The sequence below is a fragment of the Phyllostomus discolor genome, chromosome 3 (genome assembly GCF_004126475.2).
Source record: "Phyllostomus discolor isolate MPI-MPIP mPhyDis1 chromosome 3, mPhyDis1.pri.v3, whole genome shotgun sequence".
NCBI lineage: Eukaryota > Metazoa > Chordata > Mammalia > Chiroptera > Phyllostomidae > Phyllostomus > Phyllostomus discolor.
The window spans coordinates 168,078,050-168,092,790 of record NC_040905.2 but is presented as its reverse complement, the minus strand read 5'-3'; the positions used below and the strand labels follow the sequence as shown (position 1 = coordinate 168,092,790).

At 38.5% G+C, this 14,741-nt stretch overlaps 1 protein-coding gene across 1 annotated transcript in view; it reads left to right on the top strand.

Moving 5' to 3' along the window:
* TRPM3 (transient receptor potential cation channel subfamily M member 3) overlaps nucleotides 1-14,741 on the top strand; it is a 501,162-nt gene that overhangs the window by 238,036 nt on the left and 248,385 nt on the right. Inside the window, 1 exon segment of the mRNA XM_036021739.1 lies at nucleotides 1,023-1,227. Within this exon segment, the coding sequence (XP_035877632.1) occupies nucleotides 1,023-1,227 (205 nt within the window).

The following is a 14,741-nucleotide window of genomic DNA, read 5'->3' as shown; positions in this document are numbered from 1 at the left end:
TTTCCCTATTAAGCATTTCACCAAAATGCTTAGTTTGTACCAACTTGCTTTGCTATAGTAAAAGAGATTTTTAAATACATGACTCTTAGCAGATTATTAATTAGACTGCAGACCTTCAGATCCTTATCCAAGCACAATTTTAGCATCTGATTTACCTTCTTGAAAATCGACAGACTATAAGGTGGTAAGTATTCGGGATAAAGTAACACATTACTTTATCACATGTCTGAAAAGGCCTTTTTGAAAAGGCAATGTGATTAAGCAGTTTAAAATATAGACTGTAGAGCCATATAGACCGTAACCTTGAGCAAAGTACCTAACCTTTAAAACTACAATATCTTACACATAAAATGAATAGCACATTGTTAGCATTTAAAAAATGGTAACTATGTACCAGAATTATTAATAATAATCATAATAATGATGGCAGTAAAGTCTGAAGGACATTTTCATGGTGTAAGGAGTGAATTTTGTTTTCAAGTATCTTGTGAATAATTTTTTCATTGTTTTTTCAAGAACACTTAACCTGCAGATTTTTTTCCTCCAACTTGGATATTTGACAGTGAATATCAATTTAGAAAAGACAAGTTAGGTTATGACTCACATATGAGTGAGATTCCTCATTTCAACGTGCATGTTAAAATCCTTCCCTTGAAGTGGTTCAGTGTCCTTCCTGTAAGATTTGACAGATGGGAGGAGTAAGAAGTAGAAAACTCTACAGAGCCTTTGTTCACAGATTCCAATCCTGAACAAGGTGGCAGGTGTGAAAGGGGTGGTGGGTAGAGGACAGGAGACATGTAACAGCTTACACAGCTAAGGGAAAATGAGGAGGGGGCTGAAAAGGAAAAGTATGTGTGTCACCTAAATCCTGAGTTCACCATTTGCTTGATACAACCACATCACAGGATTCCACCTGAAAACTGACTAAGTAGATTGCTACTATCTGTAGATTTTTCCAGCCTTAAGTGTGTATTCCAATAGTGGCTGATACAATGGGTTCACTTTGACCTCTTATATTACAGGTGTTGCTGTGGGCGTCTAATAGGCCAGCATGTCGGCCTCACTCCCAGTATCTCCGTTCTTCAGAATGAGAAAAACGAGAGTCGCCTCTCTCGAAATGACATTCAGTCTGAGAAGTGGTCCATCAGCAAGCACACACAGCTCAGCCCAACAGACGCTTTTGGGACCATTGAATTCCAAGGAGGTGGCCATTCCAACAAAGCCATGGTAATTACAAAAGCATTTAGTGACTTCCCAAATTCAACCCCAAATCGTGGAAAGCAATGGTTAAGAGCTGGAAATTTAGTCTTTGGACGTAATCTCAACTCTGCCATTTCCTGGCCGAGTAACCTGCTCTGATTACCTTGCCCCCATGTGTCTCTGCTCTGTCTCTATAAAGTGAGGCCAATGAACCTTCCTCCAAGGGTTTTAAAAAGAATTAGTATAAGGTTGGACACATGACTATTGTTTTTATTAAAAATAAGTGACTTTCTATCCACTCTTTATTATAATACTTTCTGGGTCTCATCTGTTAAGACATGTTTTTCTAACTCCTCTGGTAAAAATATTTTACCTTTAGGTCTCTCTTTTGTCCTATTGGTAACTAGCATTTTTCTCAATTCAAAGAACAAATGATCACACAGACTATTTTTTTCTCTGTTCTATCAAAGTAAGTGCTTTTTCTCCAAGCAGCTGTGTTCAACAACATTCTCAATGGAAGAGCTCCATATGAAAAGCATTTTTCTTTGGAAAGTAGGCTTTAGGAAATAATCACATTTTACTTCTAAGAATTGTCACTTCTAAATTTCTCCTTTCATCATGGACCTCTCTCCCTGCTTGGCTGTCACATTTTGCCAAGAGGAAAGTATACCATATGTTCTGGAAATTCTAAAAATGTTATATTCCAACAAGCTTGGTTTTAACTGTTAAAAGAGAGTTAGTCGAGGGTGGAGGTGGCTGCTCTTAGGCATGCCACAGAGGTTTCCAAGTTTGTAGAGAAAATTTTGCTTAGAGAAGCATCCTGCAAAATTCAGGAGAAGTCATTTCACACCAGTTACAATCTAAAAAGCATACAATAAAGCCTCTTCTCTTTTTCTTCTCCCTTCCCCTTTTGCACATCTGCCCCTCCTCCCCACTGCAATATTTTCTTCACCAAGATAGCTGACTAAGCTATTCTCACAGTTTTCCCCTAAGGAAATTTATTTTGACCCTGGCTGGTGTGGCTCAGTGGATTGAGTGCCAGCCTGCAAATCGAAGAGTCGCCGGTTCGATTCCTAGTCAGGACACATGCCTGGGTTGCAGGCCAGGTCCCCAGTGGGAGTGTGCACAAGAGGCAACCACACATTGATGTTTCTCTCCATCTCCTTCTGCCTTCCTTCCCCTCTCTAAAAATAAATAAAATTAAAATATTTTTTAAAAAAGGAAATCAATTCTGAACTACATATTAGATTAAAATAAATTTTGAGTAACATATTGGAAAGAAACCCAGAGACCAGAGCCCCAAATGAGTTTGTTAGAATGTGTATCCTTCAAAGTGTTCATCAAAATACTTTTGTAGCTGCTTCCAGGGCTCATAGGAAATAATAATGACAATCATAATAATAATAGCAACTTAAATTTATTAAACATCTACTGTGTGCCCAGCACTGTGTCAAGCACTTATGTATGATAGCTCATTTCATGTTTATGACACGGTATTATTATTCCTATATTCTGTCATTCCTGAGTTTTGGTATGTTATTCCTATGACAGAATAACATACCAAAACCCAGAAAAGTAATTTGCCTCATGTCACACAGCTAATATATTATATATATAAAATATATTATGATATTTAACAGTAGACAAAAAAATTGAAAAGACAGACAGAGCTTTCACTCTGTCCCTGAAGAGTGGACACATGTGGCTATGGAACTTTAACAGCCCTCCCCGGGCTCACATAGCTCTCCGGAACCTAGAGCTGGCTGTTGGCAAACAGGTTAGGCAAGGTCAACTACATGACTTGTGAAGCCCAGTGTAAAATCAAAATGTAGGCCCTCAACATGGACAGGGAAATCAATCCCCCCTCCTCATGGCTGACAGCCCCAATCCACAGGGGATAGGCAACCCCCAAAAGATTGCCATCACCCCACTGGAACATGCTTGGTATCTGGTGTGAGTGAGACTTCCGACTAAGTCGCCTATAAAACACACCATGGCACCATCAGCCTAAGGCAGAGACAGCCAGTTCCTTGCCCTGCCCTGGAATGCTGAAGGCCATATGCCCAACACTGACCTTCTTTTTCCCTGCACCCAGGGCCCACCCAGAGATGTAGGTGGTGATGGAAACTAACCTTGTCACTATGCCATGCAGTAGGCTTGGGAGGGCAAGCAAGCCTGGTAGGAATGCCAGAAGCAGGAGCAGGTAGCTGAGATCCCATCCCAGCGAGGCAGCAAAAGGCTATGTGACTATAGACCACGTGTGTGCCCAGGTTCCAAGCCCTCTTGGCACATGTTTCATTGTCCCATCAGACTGCACTTACAAAACACAAATTCAAGGATAAAAGTGCTAAGAATTTCTAGACAATATGTACAGAGCACTAAGCCATATGCACTGACCTTCTGAGTAATATGGCTACACTGAGTTTAGGTCTCATCTGCCCTAGACAGTCTCAGGGTGGTCATTAGAGGGGGAACCTTTCTTTTTGAGTCCAATCAGTGAAATGAGGGCCAGTTTTCCTTTTTATTACAATCAAATATTTAACGTGGGAGTCCTGCTATTCACCAGACACAATGAGCATTTGTCCACTTTGAATATCTGCCCTCCATGTATTCTGATCCTCCTATCTAGGCCAAGGAGTTGAGTTGTCCACAGGGCATAGGTCTTGTTTTACCCGGCAGATTGGTTGTTTTGCACCAGTCTTATCTCTTGCTCTCTCCCACAAACAAGGATGCAGCTTGGGCAAAGGGAACATCTGCAGCTGCTGTGTGTCAAGAACACCAGCCTTTAGATGAAAGCCATGGTTAATTATTGGCCAAGATTTAAGTGAAGCAGGTCAACTAACTCACTATGTCTTTGGTCCCCTGCTCCTGACAAAAATATTTGAAAGTTGAAATGCTTTTTAGCAAAGTGGTCAAAAATTCTGCAGAGCAGATTAACTTTGACCCTCATTAACTTTTTTTTTGAAATAAGGTATAACATTAACTTTTCCTTTTAAGACAGACCAAAATGGAGTGCTTGGGCCTCCAAAATTCCAAGGTGGTCTGGACAAAATGTGAGGCAGAATCTTCTGGAGTTTAGTAGAAGATATAGTTGGAGAAAAAGAGGATCGTTATTAAAATTACTTTAATTGTTATTAAAATTATTAAAACCATATCTGTTCAGGAACAGTCTATACCCATGTTGCCACAGGCAGAACAGAATGATGTCATAGAATGATGGACACCAAAGACACTGGAGGGATCAGATGCAGTGGCTCTCAATTTGGAGGCTCAGGATAACCCGCGGGGCTGCTACAAATGCCCACACCCAGAGTCTCCCCCAGAGTTAGTCCCCTTCATTGGTCTTGGATAGAAACTGGTCTCCAAGTTAGCCAGGTTATTCCACTGTTCATCCAGGCTTAAAAAATACTAAGTAATTCCATTCATTCTTCCTTTTTAATAGATGAGGCAACTGGAGCCCAGTCAAGTTGAATTATATTCCAAGGGTCACCCAATTATTTCACAGAGATAGTTCTCAAATCCAGGCTCCTGTTTCTTCTCTGTCCCGTGTGCTTGGTACACACTAGAGTTGTGTTTTGAAAAGAAGCTAATTACCATTATGTTTCTAGCCTTTTATAAGAATTCTGAAAACTTTGTGGTAGAGGTATAAAAATCTCTATTATCTGACAAGCTAGGTTAAACGCAGAAGCGGTGAACAGGACAAGTTGTTTGTACAGTTGCATCCAGATTGTTAATAGAACCATTTTCTGAGCCCTTCCTGTACTTTGTAGTATTCCATCCTCCACTCCCAGGCTTGACAAGCCCTAGTAAGATAGAAGTGAAACCAGATTCTCTCACACATTACAGAGAAATGGTGACACAGGAAGGAGACATTCAAAGCTGACAGTGAATGAAGGATTCTCACTCCCTTTTATTCTCAGCTCCAAGTCACATCTTACCAAATTGTCTGTCCCCCAAAAAAGGCATTTCTGGGCTTCTGGGGCACCTGACAGTTTATTCAGATGCATCATGAAAGTTAGAATAGAGGAACTCCCCCACCCCCCCCCAAAAAGGAAATACTAACCTACTAAAGCTCTGATTTCAGCATTCCAGGTAATATTTTAAAGCTTCCATGTTCTCCATGGCTTTAGAGAACAGCAGCAAGACAGGCCAACCTCCAACACCGGGTCCTTTTCAAAGGCTCTTCTTTTTCTGGGGCTAAGGCTGTAGGTTATTTAGAAAAGGAAGCAGTGCTGCACTTGATGAGATAGAATCTTATTTGCTTACTAATCATCTCTTTTAATTAATGCTGAGCTGCCTTGTGGACAAGGTAAGGCATAACCTAATTATAGACTTGCATTTAAACCTTTCAAATCCCACACATAATTCTCAGGTAATCCCTTGCTATTTACTCTGCCCGTTAGATCAGGTGGAGCTTCTTATTACTGTTTTCATATAATTTAGATAACTATTCCTGTGCCTTATTTTCATATTTAGTGCTCTTACCATTGAGTCTGCCAATGTGAAAGCCTCACTGAGCAATGGGGGTAGAGGGTGATAGGGAGTAGGGAAGACGGGTGGGGTGCTGGGGGAGATAGAAAGTTGGAGGTGGGAGAGGCTGTCAGTAGTGTGTCATCTACAACCTTATAGTCTTAAAGTGCTTTGGGATTGAATCTGACTTTTAAAAATTTGTCATACTTTGCATTACACAAATTGGATCTAGGAATCATCATTGACTGGCACACACCAAATGTGAAATTAAATGAATCCCACTTCACAAAGCAAAATAGCTAATCACTAGACTATGTATGGCTAACTAAGCAGCTTAATATAAGCATGGTATGGTATTTGAGGAGTTTCATAGTTGCTCCATTGATTTCCAATTTTCATCTTGTAATCTCTAGACCATTGAACTGGCAGTGCCTTTCTGAAATTGAGCATAAAACTAAAATTTGTCACTGAAACTTCTTATCCTAATCATAGACCTGTAAAGAAGGAAGAACAACCTTCCTCGAGGCAATCATCTGCCCTCTAGAAAATTCCCATCTCCTTGCTACTAGAAAATTTTACACTAAATAATTCCGGCAGAAATTTCATAGAGTACCCACTATGACCTGTTCATATTCTCAGTGGAGTTTTACAATTATTTCTAAAACCTTTAGCTTTAGCTTATCAGCACCTATCACCTGGAAATACCAGGTGTCTAACATTGAGGAATTACTGAAACAATATGGAATAAATTACAATGATATTTTCACTTCAGACTAGGAATCCAATAACAGTGACACCTCACATTTACATTCCAAATATTTTCTTTCTAGAAACCTCCATTAATTTCATTAAACCACCATATGCATTCAACTCTTGCTGCAAAGCAAAAGGTTATAGACTTGGAAAGCTGATGTCAGCAAAATTGTCTTAGCAGTCTGGAGCAACATAGTCTCCTTGGCCGCAGCTTTAATTAAAAGTGCTCATCTAAACTGTGGCTGCAAAGAATTAGAAAGTGAAATGATGCTTGTCACATTTCTTAAAAGAAAGGAAAATGAGGCAAAATTTCCATTAAGAAAGGCATTAAAAATACTGTTAAAATAGATTTCAGCATTAGCACTTCCATTACTCAAAACAAGCACCACTAACAAATACCAAATGATTATTTCCAAGAATTAAAGGTGACTTTGCAACGTTAGGAGGAGAACTTGTCATTTACCTTTTTCAAGAGCGTAGCCAGATTTATTGTTCGGCAGTTCTTTTACATTTTCCTTTTTACAAGCTGGGTAACGTGATGCAAGTAAAAATTTTTGGCTAAAGACACAACTGATTAATTATCAGATGCAAATTGATCCACAGAAGTTCAGGTTCAGAATGCCAAAGGAATATTATGATTATATTTTCAATTAAACAGCCCCAACCTGTGCTAAACAGTACTGGCTGCTTCCCTACTCTTCAGCCTTTGACCATCCCAGGTGTCAGAAAGGGAAAGGGCACTGTCTGGTTTGTGACACCTCTGTGATCCCTAAGTTTAGTGTGGAGTGGGGCCAGAGTAAAGTTGAAATCTGCTCTGGTAAGAAAATGCTAACATTTCTAGTGATGAAGCAGTTAGAGTGCCTTTGGGAAAAAAACTACAGTGAAGTCTTCTGCGAAACAAAAAGAACTTTAGCACCAGGCAAAGCAAAATCTCATGAGTTTTAGTTAGCAAAGCCCCCTGCCATTTGAAAAAAAGAAATCACTAGTTTCCGATTAAAGTCTCAACTTTAAATTGTTTATTTGTAAGTTTGTGGGTTGGAACTCAAAATATGTATCCTTGTGAAAGTTATGCTATATGTATTGGCCTCCAAAACACCTAAGAATAGATCAAATAGTACAATTTCGGGGGGGTACATTTTGAAACTTACACTTTATTTTAATTTTATTGTTGTTCAATTACAGTTGTCTTTATTTTTCACCCATTACTCCCCTAGTCCTACCCACCCCCACCTCCCACATTCAGTCCTTTCCTCCCTCCATTGTCTTTCTCCATGGGTACATTATCCATGTCTTTGACAATCCTTCCCTTTCTTTGCACCATTATCTCTCTCTACCCTTCCCCTCTGGTTACTATCAGTGTGTTTTTTATTTCCATGTCTCTGGTTATATTTTCCTCACTTGTTTGCTTTGTTGATTAGGTTCCACTTATAGGTGAGATCATATGGTATTTGTCTTTCACCACCTGGCTTATTTCACTTAGTATAATGCTCTCCAGTTTCATCCATGTTGTAGCAAAGGGTAGGGGCTCCTTCTTTCTTTCTGCTGCATAGTATTCCATTGTGTAGATGTACCACAGTTTTTTGATCCACTCATTTGCTGATTGGCACTTAGGTTGCTTCCAGCACTTGGCTATTGTAAATTGTGCTGCTATGAACATTGGGGTGCACAGGTTCTTTTGGAATTCTTAGGGTATAATCTTAGCAGTACAATTGCCAGGTCAAAAGGCAGTTCCATTTTTAGTTTTGGGGAAAAATTCCATACTATTTTCCATAGTGGCTGCACCAGTCTGCATTCCCACCAACAGTGTACTAGGGTACTTTTCTCCACAGCCTTACCAGCACTTGTTGTTTGTTGATTTATTTATGATGACCATTCTGACTATTATGGAGTGGTATCTCATTGTGGTTTTAATTTGCATCTCTCTGATGGCTAGTGATGCTGAGCATCCTTTCATGTGTCTGGGCCCTCTATATGCCCTTCTTGAAGAAGTGTCTGTTCAGATCCTTTGTCCATTTTTAATTGGATTGTTTGTCTTTCTGATGTGGACTTGTGTGAGTTCTTCATATATTTTGGAGATCAAACCCTTGTCCAAAGCATCATTGGCAAATACATTTTCCCATACAGTTGGTTTCCTTTTCATTTTGCTGATGTTTTCTTTAGCCATGAAAAGAAAATAGTATAATTTCAAGTAGAGCAAATGTCTGTTTTATGCAGAGCATCTTGAGATGCAATTCTAAATGCCATTAGCTCATGACAAGGTTTTCTGTCAGTCAGGGGAGCTAACGATGGAAAGGGAAAAGGGGAGATAACTGAAGACATGGGTAACTTATTTGAGCTCAGTTTATCTCTAGAAATTTAAACTTGGAGAACTATAAGAATATGGATGAAGGATGGGTTATGTAACCCAGAATGGCTGTAGCATTCTCCCTCTTGACAGGTCTTCCATATAAACACCCACACGAGTCACTCCAGATAACAGAGGTGAGGCACAAAGCACTGCTAAGAAGGGTGTGCTAGTTAAAAAGCTAAAAGCAAGTTATTTGAATTCTTGTGTATGCAGAAGCCATATATAAGGTGAATACTTATAACTATCACCCAATTTTCATGTATCAGTTTTTCTGCCATGACAGGAACTTTGCACAATTTAGTCTTTACAGTATCCTGTGAGATGGCCGGGATTATCCCTACTCACATGAAACAGGACTTACACTAGCCAAACGGCGTACACAGGGCCACTGTCTGATGCCCGAGTGCAATGTTAAACATAATTGGGAACTCTAGAAATGGAAACACTTGTCACCATATCCGAGTCATGCCCAGGTGACAAAATTTAATATACACATCAGGAGGATTTATTATTTGTAAAGTAATCCCTTAGCAATTATAGTGCTCACAAGTGGACAGTTAAAAGTGCTTATCTTGATGTCCAAAATAGCTCCTAATTTCAAATCACATTGACCATTTAGCAGGAATTGATTAATTGCTCTGGGCACAGTCATTTATGACTTTGAAACTGCTGACTTGGCACAGGAGTAGCACTTACATTGCAAGCACCTTGAGAGCTTACTAAATAACCTGGTTTTATGAGTAAAAGACTATAATATAAAATTTTAAACCTTCAGACATCATAAAATATTATTTTATCCTTTAGTTTTAATTTTTCTCTTCTCATGTTAAATTAAAAATCTTTCAGTTCCTTGACTGAGCTCTTTTTTAAGTGAGGTTTTATTGAGCCAAAAATGCTAGCCAAGAGACCAGTCTTGGGGCATGGAGTCTAAATCACCAACAGCATGCTAGGTAGAAAAGACAGCACGTCCATTGTTCCAGAGTTTTGCAAGCATTTTAATACATCAGATAGGGGTAAGGGGAAAGAAAAGTAGCCTGATAGGATTTATATGAGCTACAGGCAAAGGTGTGGGAGCTGGTGAAGCAGGGCTGGTCCTGGGAGAGCAGAGATAAAGAAATGTCCGCTCCTCGGATTATTGGCTGTGGGCAGCAGCCTGGAAAGATTATGTGTAAATGAGTGAAGGCTCCTGGAGTTAGATGATGCTGGGCTAAAATCAACTGCAGAAATAACCACCTGGAGATGAATCCAAAATTCCATGAGAGGTCTTTGCTACCTGGTCCGCAGCCACTAACAGACTAACAGATCAGTTCAGTCTCTTTATCTCACTCTCCAGCCTGCTCTTAAATTTAAAACATCTCAGAATTCTCTTTCTTATCACTCAAAATCATTTCATTGAGTTGCTAAACAATAACTTAATAAAAAGTAACAAACTGATTCATTTAAATACTTCCTTTTATTCCTTACCTTGCCTCTAATTCTCAAAGGGAAGGGACAAATAATGGTTAACTCACAAATAATAGCTAACATCAAAGGACCAGGGACACCCAGTATTTGTGTTAATAATCAGGGAGGAGGGTCTGTAGTTAACCATGTGATCCTTTGTATCAGAATTAGTCCTGCTCAAAGGGGATTAGGTAGTTAGAGAGACCCTGAGTGACTTGTCAATGGCTGTACTTCCCTAGCTATCATGGCCTGAGTAATTCCTCCAGGATTTCCTCTGTTTTTCCCTTGATTTTCATGTAAAATATTGACTGTCCTTTCTTTCCTTTGCCCAGTGACAAACACAAGACACACCACTTAGAATCTCTAGTCCGGGAAAGACTTGTGATCCTTGCCACTCATGGTCCCTGTGGGAGGGATTGGATGGAGCAGGGAAGAGCAATGGGGGAAAATTGGGACAACTGTAACAGAACAATTTTTAAAAATGCCAAACCTCAAGCCCCATCCCAGGCCTATTGAATCAGAACCTGCACTTCTGAGGTGCTCCTGGTGAGTCATGCATGTTAAGTTGAGAAGCATAGCTCAACCTAGAGCTTACAGTGTAGCATTAATTTGCATGATGGATTAGTGAGTGGTTAGTTATTAGATAACTGACTCTGGTCCCCAGCATTTACCTTCTCTGTGTTTCAGTGTCCTCATCTGTAAAGCAGGAAAATTACACTAGATGATTTCTAGTTCCCATGATTGCTAAGATATTTCTAAGCTTCCTTTTATTTCTAAGAGTGTTACTATTTCATAGCCAGTACTGAAATAAACATGGTCAAGTCAAACATGGTCCCTTCTCTCTAAGATCTTGCAACATGGGGAGATAAAACTAGAGCAAGGACTCTGGAGTCAGACAGACCTGGGTTGTGACTCCTCACATCACCTCTTGTTGAACTTGAGAACCTGACGGATGCTTTCTGCCCCTCATCAGTAAAATGTGGATGATACCAACCTTCTCATGATTGGAAAGCATCCATGAAATGTTGCATAGGAAGCACACAGCATGAATGTGCCTGCAACACAGTAAACACACCTAGATTTGGGGTTTTAGTTGGGGGATTTTATTCCCAGGAGAATGAAGAAATTGAGAACCAAGAGAAATACATAAGGAGGGGCCATGAACAATATGACCTTACACAGGCCAGACATGAGAGCCTCCATGTCTTCATCTTACAGACAGAGAGCTGGGTGTAGGTGCTCAAGGTCACTCCTTCCTTCCCTCACTGAGAGCTTAATAGCTGAGTAACAAGCATTCTATGATCATGAACAAGCTTTTTTTAGTTTACTAAATATAAAAGGCTTAGGCTAGTTCAACAGGAATCTCATCATATTCATTAGATTTGCTGGTCATTTTCCAGTGACCTGTTCCCATGATCAAAAAATTGACTCCTTACTGGTAAGTTGCATAGGTAACTTGAGAAGCCCCCAAAGTGAATTATTTGCCAAGTGAGGTTTATTCCTAAAAATGCATTTGGACTATTATTACCAATTAGTATGAATAATCGAATTTCATAATATGCTATTTAGCTAGTTTCAGTTTAATAAAATTATTACAAATCTCTGTAGTGATTTAGTATGCATTTTGATCTCTTTTTACGCTATGTAAGTTAATAATGTATGCATATCTCTTTCCTGATACTGACTGTGGCTCCAAATCTCTCATTATTTACCTGAATAAATGAAATGTGTGGGTAGGGACAGTTAGTGAGTGTTCCAAAAGCCACAAACCATAACTACTTACCTTATTTTCCAAAATATGCTGTTCTCACATATGCCTTCTCTAATCACTGGGACTGTGTCTTTACAATCCTTCAGAACTGTTAGGAGTGTTATGCAAGGGACACATAATTTTAGAAGTATCTTTATATTTTAGATGGTTTTCTATATTTAAAAAAGTAGTTTATATCTCACCTTAAAAGAACATGGGTCCTTATTCGTGTTTTTCTTAGAAGGAAAAGAGTGATATGTTAAAGTTTGTGAATAAGAGAACAGTAACTTGAAAAGCAATTTCTTACTATCTTTCACACTAAGCATTTTTGGTTTCTATAGTTTGGAAGATGTGTTGGTCCCAGTTCTACTTTATTTCACTAAGAATCCCTTTCTGAAATTAGTCAAAATGATATCAACTCAATCTAGCACAGCCACCAAATTTTAACTACTCAAGTAATACAGGTTCAGTGTACAGGCGCAGAAAACATTTTATTCTTTCATCTCATAGTATTCATTATCTAGATATTTTTCTTATAAACAGTCACTCAATGAGCTATAAATACAACAATAAATAACTAATAAGTTTTGTTCTAGAAACACTTGTGTTTGCTTCCATACGGCTACACCCCATCTCCAGCCCCAAGGCTCCTTGCCTGGCACAAAAGTGCATATTGTTGTTGAAACCTTCTGTTGATAGTTACCTGAGAGTTCTTTGCTCTCTGCATGAGAGTTGGTACACAAAATATGCCATTTTCATATTGCAAACTCCGATTAAACTTTATTGATATATTGTACTTAGCTAAAATTTCTGACCTTTACTCTTTCCATTCTGGAATTGATTTTTTCTGCATAGATCAAATCAATACAGAATCAACTCATTAGATTCTACCACATCTTTAGGTTTTTGTATATATGTATAGGAAATTTTAGCTTTTTGGTATGTCTTGATAATGCAATTTATTTACCACCATTTATATTTTATACTGTTTCTTTAACACCATTCATATTTTGAGTGTTTTTCTTCACATTTTAACTAAGCATATTTAAAATATACTTTAATAAAAGAATTGACATAATTTTTGAGATTTTTCCAACAATGGGGTCTCCCAGATCCAAGTATATGACAATAAATTACCATCTCATGGATAATGTTATCAATCCATCCAAAAATGTGTTTGAATAATTACATGCAGGTCTATTTTTGTGGCTATGATACTGTAACATTAATGCTTAACAAATTCTAAAGTTAATCAATAACTTTCTCTTCTCTCCCACACAACAAACAAACTTTAAAATGCTTTACCTGTCGTTACTATGACCCAACTTATATGTTACATTAATTTGTGCTTTAGTTTGGACCCTTTCCACCATAAATTAGACAACCAATGCTTTTTTACATTTACTATATATTTGCTAATATCTGTGCCATTCTTTCTTGTAATCCAGATCACCCTTTTTGGATCATGTAACTTCTATCTGCCATATATATTTTTAAATTTCCTTCCATGAAGTCTGCTAGAGGTAAATTCTCAATTTTGGTAGTCTGAAATAGCTATAATTTACTCACATTTTGGAAAGATATTTTTGCCAACTATGGAATTCTACATTGGCAATTTCTCTTGGCACATGGAGGATATTGGCTTCTGGCATCCATGGATGCTGTTGAGGAATAGGCCTTTAGTCTGATAAATGTTCTTTGTAGGTGATCTGTCTTTGTTTCTCGCTGCTTTTGAAGGTTTCTCCTCACCCCTCCCTTTGGTGTTCTCTATCAGGTGTCTATGGATAGGGTTTCTTTTTATTTATTTTGCTTGGGATTCATTAAACTTTCTGCATCTGAGAATTGGTGTCTTTCAACAATTCTGAGAAATTCTCAGCCAGCATCAGTTCAAGTATTGCCTATTCACCATTCTCTCTTTCATGTCTACCCAGAATTCTGATTATTTCCTCCAAGTTTCTGTTTTTCTTCTGTTTTCAATTCTGTTGTCTAAGTGACAGCTGATTTATTTCTCTGGATTTTTCATTAGCACATCTGATCTGTAATTTAATTTATCCATTTTTTCATTCACACTATTACATTTTTAATTTAGAAGTTCTGTTTTTGATTATTTTTCAAATGTATGTGGTCATTCCTTATAATATCTTGATCTTCACCCACAATGCAATATGTAGTCTTCTCATTTGTGTTTTTTAACTTGTAGCTATTTCATATTCTGTCTGGTCATTTCAGTATCTTTGAGAATCTTATTCTAGTGTCTGTTGTTTCCTTTTCATCTCATTCATGCTACTTTATTTCCTTATGTAATTTATTATTTTAATTTTTGCCATGAAATTACTACTTTCCCATGGGAAGTATTTGAGACCAGGACTGACGACACACTCCTCCACAGAGGATTTGCATTTGTTTGTGCCAGTTCCCTGGAGCCCTTGCCCCACCAGAACCATTGTACACTACTCTGTTTGGTGTTTCTGAGACCATGCTTATTACAGAGTGAATGTGAACAAAATCCTGTGTGAAAATCCACTTCTGTTTATAAATAATCAGAGGGCATTTTTTTCTTATTTATTCAGAACAAAGGTAAACAGGAAAACTCCCCTGCTTTCTCTTTCTGTACATCAGACTTACATTTTCTTCATTACTCTTGAGGGTGGAGGCACTTGAAGCATCCCAGATTTATATGGGTGCCTCATTAGACTCACCCGTACTGCATAATGGCATTAAAGCAGATGCTCAGAGCCTTCCAGGGTTTAGGGGGAACTGTCAGGGCTAAAGCCTGCT